The sequence below is a fragment of the Elephantulus edwardii genome, unplaced genomic scaffold (genome assembly GCF_000299155.1).
Source record: "Elephantulus edwardii isolate Elephantulus edwardi_28Jun2011 unplaced genomic scaffold, EleEdw1.0 scaffold00208, whole genome shotgun sequence".
NCBI lineage: Eukaryota > Metazoa > Chordata > Mammalia > Macroscelidea > Macroscelididae > Elephantulus > Elephantulus edwardii.
Genome location: NW_006399958.1, coordinates 2,698,578 through 2,704,653, shown reverse-complemented (window position 1 = coordinate 2,704,653; position 6,076 = coordinate 2,698,578). Strand labels below are relative to the sequence as shown.

The 6,076-nt window shown below is 57.9% G+C and overlaps 1 protein-coding gene across 1 annotated transcript in view; it reads left to right on the top strand.

Annotated features, from left to right (window-relative positions):
- The first annotated feature begins 404 nt into the window (after nucleotides 1–404).
- The window catches only part of PRPF31 (pre-mRNA processing factor 31), a 16,076-nt gene continuing 10,404 nt past the window's right edge, over nucleotides 405–6,076 (top strand). Inside the window, exons 1-4 of the mRNA XM_006897298.1 lie at nucleotides 405–585; nucleotides 707–767; nucleotides 2,134–2,217; nucleotides 5,299–5,396. Coding sequence (XP_006897360.1) covers nucleotides 409–585; nucleotides 707–767; nucleotides 2,134–2,217; nucleotides 5,299–5,396 — 420 coding nt within the window. The 5' untranslated portion in view covers nucleotides 405–408. The remainder of the gene's footprint in view (nucleotides 586–706; nucleotides 768–2,133; nucleotides 2,218–5,298; nucleotides 5,397–6,076) is intronic.

Sequence of the window (6,076 nt, the reverse complement as noted above, 5' to 3'; positions counted from 1 at the left end):
GGAGGCAAGGATTCTGAGGCTCCGTCTGACATACTTTGGACATTGTGCAAGGCAGGATCAGTCCTTGGAGAGGGACGTCATGCTTGGGAGGGTGGAAGGACAGCGCAGGAGAGGAAGACCCTCTGTGAGATGGATCGATTCAGTGACTGGGGTAATGAGGTTAGGTGTGTCAAAGACAGATTAGCACAGAATAGAGCAGAGTTTAGGGCTTTTGCACATAGGATCACTCACTATGAGTTGCAGGTGACTCGACAGAACATATCAATAACCAGAAGGACATTTTGTTGTAACTCGTTTGCTACTTTATGTGATGAATGGATTGCCATGTCTTTTCCACCCTTCACTGGGTTCTGCCTTTCAGGGTGCACACTTCTAAGGGATTCTGCTCGCCCTGCCCCAGGCCTCGGGATGTCTCTGGCCGACGAGCTCTTGGCAGACCTTGAGGAGGCGGCTGAAGAGGAGGAAGGAGGGAGCTATGGGGAGGAGGAAGAGGAGCCCACTATTGAGGACGTACAGGAGGAAACCCAGCTGGACCTCTCCGGCGATTCGGTCAAGAGCATCGCCAAGCTATGGGACAGTAAGATGGTGAGAGGACCCCCGCGGCGCACAGGCCGGCCCTACATATAGAAGCCTCTGGAAGGGGGAAGGGTGGTGAGGGGGGCTTCGATTCCTGCCTTCTGACCTTGCTCTCTTTGACCCCACCCAGTTTGCTGAGATCATGATGAAGATTGAAGAGTACATCAGCAAGCAGGCCAGAGCCTCTGAAGGTATCTCCTCTCCCTGCTCTGTCTGTCCGTCCTGCTGTGCCCTGGGCTCTGGCTGCCGTGATGGGGAGACACTCTGAGGCCTGGAGACGCCTGGAGTCAGAATCAACCCAGTGGCAGCCAGTGTGGTTTAGATGTCAGGTCTGGGCGTGGGCGGAGGCAGACGCCCTGGTGAAAGCGGCGGGCTGCTAATGCAACAGTCAGAGGTTCAAACCCACCAGCTGTTCTGCAGGGGAAAATAAGGCAGTCAGCTCCCACATCAGTTTACCTCCAGGGCAAACCTTTGGGACAGAGCTGCTGCACCCTCCAGGGTCGCTGTGCGTCAGGAACAGCTGTGCTGTGGAGGGGAACAGGCAGAGGCCATGGCGGTGGGTGGGTGAGTGAGTGGAGGTGACGGCTAATCTCCGCACTCATCCCTGAGCAGTGGGGACCTGCTTGTCCTGACCGCCCCCCCACCGTGGGGTTCTAGAGGCTGTAGATTGCTGCAGAAGAGATTGCCCGTCATTCTCTCTCCCTTGGAGCTACTGGTGGGTTTGAACCGCCAGAGAGGCCGAGGGCTCAGCAGTGCAGTTCCCTACAGGCCAGGCCACCGCCGCGCCCTCTGACTGGAGTAATTGGTGGTGTGGGCCCCCTAGTCAGAACCCCCTCAGGACTGACCCTCCAGCAGGTCCTCAGAGGCTGTAAGCCACACGGGAGGGGATTGACCCACGGAACATCTGGTGGATTTGAACCGTATGCCCTTGGGTGGGCAGCACTGCCTCTTACCACTGAGGCACCAGAGCTCTTGGCTGTAGTAGTGGTTGCGTGTAGCTGTGTGTGTGTGTGTGTGTGTGTAACGGTGGTGCGCGGCTGCGAATCTCCTGAAAGCCCTGAATTGCACATACCAAATGGGTAATGGTGTGACATGTGCATTATGCTTCACTAAAAGCTGTTAAAAAAAAGACCTCTGAAAGGGAGCTTTGCTGGCCTAGTGACAAGAAGCTGCACTGCCGTCCCAGAGGTGCGCAGTTCAAATCCACCAGATGCTCTGCTGGAGAAGGAAGAACAGTGGCCTCCTGTACCAGTCAGATCTGATTTGACGATACACATACACAAAATAAAAAAAAAAGTCCTCTGGCCAAGAGAGGAAGAGGTCAGAGGAGGGCAGGAACGAGGGTCTTTCTTTAGTCTCCTCCCCTCCATCCTCATCCTGGCCTCCCTGCCCATGAGACGGGGGAGTGTGGTATCTGTTTCCCCCTCACCCCAATCTCCCTGCGCGTGAGACGGGGAAGTGTGGTGTCTGTTCCCCCTCACCCGGATCTCCTTGCTGTGGGACAGGGGAGTGTGGTGTCTGTTCCCCCACTGACCCCCCTGTCTCTCGTCTTCACAGTGATGGGCCCAGTAGAGGCAGCCCCTGAGTACCGGGTTATTGTGGACGCCAACAACCTGACCGTGGAAATCGAGAACGAGCTGAGTGAGTTCTGGGACGGGCAGTGGGGCCGGTGGTGTCTCCTCCAGCCTCCCTCATCCCCAAGTGATTCAGTGCAGTGTCCCCAACTCTCCTGTCCACAAGTGAGGCACTGTTGGTGGTGCTGTCAAGGTGACCAGTGACCTTAAGAGCGGAGCCTTGCTTGTCTTGCTCCGTCCTCACCGTCTCTCCTCTGCTGCCGCTGCGTCCATTGGGCTGAGGGCCGTCCTCTCTCTCACTAACCCGCCCCGTTTCCCAGCACGATGTTCCCTTCCAGGACTGGCCCGTCCTGACCACACGCCCCGAGTGTGTCAGACAGAGTGCCACCATCCCTGCCTCTGAGGAGCGCCCTGGTCACGCTTCCTCCCAGGCCGACTTGTTTGTTCTTTTGGCGGACCGTGGATATTTAGTCTCCTCTCCAACAGCCCAGCTCAAAGGTATCAAGTCATCTTCTATCATTCTTATTTATTGTCCAACTTCAGAGACACGGGAAGCAGCTGAAAAGACCGTTGCTTGGATCAGGTGCTCCTTGGTCTTTAAACTGACGTCCTTGCTCTTAGCACTTTGGAGAGTCCCTGACAGCAGGTTTGCCCAGGGCAGCACGTCCTTTAGTTTCTTGACTGCCGTTACCATGGGTGTTGATTGTGGGTCCAAGTAAAATGAGATCGTGGGCAGCTTCAGACTTCTCTCCATCTTTTATGATGTTGCCTGTCGGTCCAGCGTGAGGATTTTTGGTTCTTTTGATGTCCTTTGAACCTCCCTTCTCTCCTCATTCCCAATAAGACAGTCCAGTTTTCCCTCAGTCCCATCCCCAAATGAGAAAGTGCAGTGTCCCCGAAGCTTCCCTGCAAGGAGGGAGGCAGAGATACCTCCCCAGCCTTCCTCCGTCAGACCTTCCCAGGGCTCCACCCACTGGCCCCTACTGCTGGCAGCCTCCCAAACCCGTGTCTTGGGGAGACTGCAGGCTCTAGACTGGAGGCGTGGGGCCTGGACGAGGCCGGTCCTGTGAAGTCCTCATGAGCTGTCACAGCCCCTCATATCAGGGAGAGATGCAGGTGCCACTGGATGAGGACCGTCTGTGAAGTCTTTGTGAGCGGTCCTGGCCAGCACAGCCCCTTGTATCAGGGAGAGTGCAGGTCTCACTGGATGAAGACAGTCCGTGAAGTCCTCAGGAGCTGTCACAACCCCTCATTTCAGGGAGAGATGCAGGTCCCACTGGACGAGGGCAGTCCTGTGAAGTCCTTGTGAGCCCTCCTGGCCAGCACAGCCCCTTAAATCAGGGAGAATGCAGGCTCCACACCATAGGCCAGGGGGTGGGGATGTGGGGGTGTTGACAGGAAGCAGGACAAGATGGGAAGAGGGTGTCGTTCCTGGAGTGGAGTGGAGGCTGTTAGTCCCTGGGTGTGAGGACCCTGGCAGGGGTGGGGGGAGGGCGGGGGGGCGCACAACCTCTCTGGGCCCCGTCCAGGCTCGTCTCCGTCCACCATGCAGGACAGAGTAGAACTGCCCCTTGGTCTCCAGCGCTGTGGCCTCTGCAGGAGCAGCCTGCCACTGCATCCTCCCGGATTTCAGCCTCTGACCAAGGGTGCCCGAGAGGCAGAATCCGCTGGACAGCAGTGGGTCACCAGACATGGCTCACTGTCCTCACAGGACCACGAAGGGCAGCGTGCAGTTCCACGGGGCACAGGGTGCTGCCGGTCAGGGGCCAACTCAGCAGAAGCTGATGGTAACACCAGCAAAGCTGACGAGAGCCCGTAACGGAGGCCTTCATTTACCCAACGTAACAGCCCCATCAAGAAACAAAAAGATGTGTTACATTGTTGGGGGGGGGGGCTGCCCAGAAGGACCGGTCCAAAGTGTTGGTGAGCAAGGATGTCACTTAAAAGACTAAGGTGTGCCTGATCCGAACTGTGGGGATTTTCCCCGCCCCATTGCTTCACATACATCTGAGAGTTGGGCCGTGAATAAGGAAGTCTGAAGAAGACTTGATGCCTTTGGGTTGCGGTGTTGATGAAGAGAGCTGAGTATCCCGTGGACTGTAAAAAACTTGAACAAGTCCATCATGGAGGAAGTGCAGCGGAGGTGCTCCCTGGAGGCAAGGACGGTGAAAACTTGGTCTCCCACACTCCGGGCTTGTGGTCAGGAGGGGCCAGTGCTCGGAGGAAGACGTCATGCCGGGAAAGGGGGAGGGTCGGAGGAAGAAGGGAGGACGCTCCACGGGGGAGGCAGTGGGCCCACGCATGGCGGAGGTTGTCAGGTCGGGGCAGGACAGGGCCAGGGTCAGCGCTGCTGTCCGCAGGGTCGCTGTGCGCACAGCTGGGCCCACCACACGTTAAGCACACGGCACGTCCCTCCGCTGGCCCAGCTTCCGGCCATCACATGTTTCCTGGGGGGCCCTCGCCAGGCCACACCAGTGACTCGTGGGCCCGAAGCAACCCACGTGGCCACCTCGGTGTTCAGGGCTGCGGCAGCAGGGGTTTTGGGGTGTGGTTATCACCTCACAGAAGGGAGCCCCGAGTCTGGTTCCAGCTCAGGGTACCCCAGGCACAGGCAGCAACCAGTGGTGGAAGCTCCAGCGTGGCCAGGACACTGAGCGTGTTTTCAGCAGAGCTTCCGGACTAGACAGAAGACCTGGGGATCTGTTCCTGCTCTCTCCGCCACATGCTCTGCTCCCCCCTCTCCCTCCACGCTCTGCTCCCCCCTCTCCCTCCATGCTCTGCTCCCCCCCACGCTCTAACTCAGTCGGTGATAGCTTGGGGAGCACAGTGGCCCGTCCATGAGGACACTGCAGTCTTCACTTCTGTATGTGGGGCCCACCTGTCGGGGTGCCTTGAAGGGAGGCCTCCTCTTGGGTGACACTGACTGTGACAGTGAGGGCACCCTGAGGGGAAGGCTCCTCCTGGGTGTCTGTGGACCCCACTTGTCAGGGGCAGTGACAGGGTGCCCTTGGGTGAAGCCGCTTCCTGGGTGTGTGAACTCAGCCAGAGTCCTGGGGTGCAGTACCTAGTGGAAGCTGGGAAGATGGGTGTTGAGATACCTCAGTGCCCACCCACCTCACCAGACCGCTCCCCGCTCTGTCCCCCATAGACATCATCCATAAGTTCATCCGCGACAAGTACTCGAAGAGGTTCCCTGAGCTGGAGTCCCTGGTGCCCAACGCCCTGGATTACATCCGCACTGTCAAGGTGCGTGCAGGGCGGGGTCCTGAGGGCCTGGGGAGGGGGTACCAGGCCTGGATTACATCTGCACTGTCATGATGTGTGTGGGGTGGGGGTCCTGAGGGCTTGGGGAGGGGGTACCAGGCCTGGATTACATCTGCACTGTCATGATGTGTGTGGGGTGGGGGTCCTGAGGGCTTGGGGAGGGGGTACCAGGCCTGGATTACATCCGCACTGTCATGATACGTGCGGGGCGGGGGTTCTGAGGGCTTGAGGAGGGCCCCTTGCACTCCCACCAGTAGGGGGGACAGGACCCCACTTTCATGTCCTTGCCTAGCCAGTCATTATGGCGTCAATATCTTTGCATGAAAGTTTGCAAATCAGACTTGTTTATCATGCAGTCTTCGTAGTCATTTTTGTTCTGTAGCGTAACTTTGGCATAAAGTAACGTTTTTACTTAAGGAGCTCTGGTGGCCCAGGGGGTAAGGTGTCGTGCTGCCAACTCAAAGGCACGCGGTGCAGACACACCAGCTGCTCCGTGGGAGAAAGATGGGCCCCCTCCTCCCGTCCAAGTGACACCTCTGGGGACGAAACTGATAGTCACATGCTGTCAGTCCTCCCTGTGGGCTGCCTTCCCTCACCTGCTCCCCTCTTTTCCTCCATGCTCTGCTCCCCTCTCTCTCCCCCCACTCTCTGCTCCCCTCTCT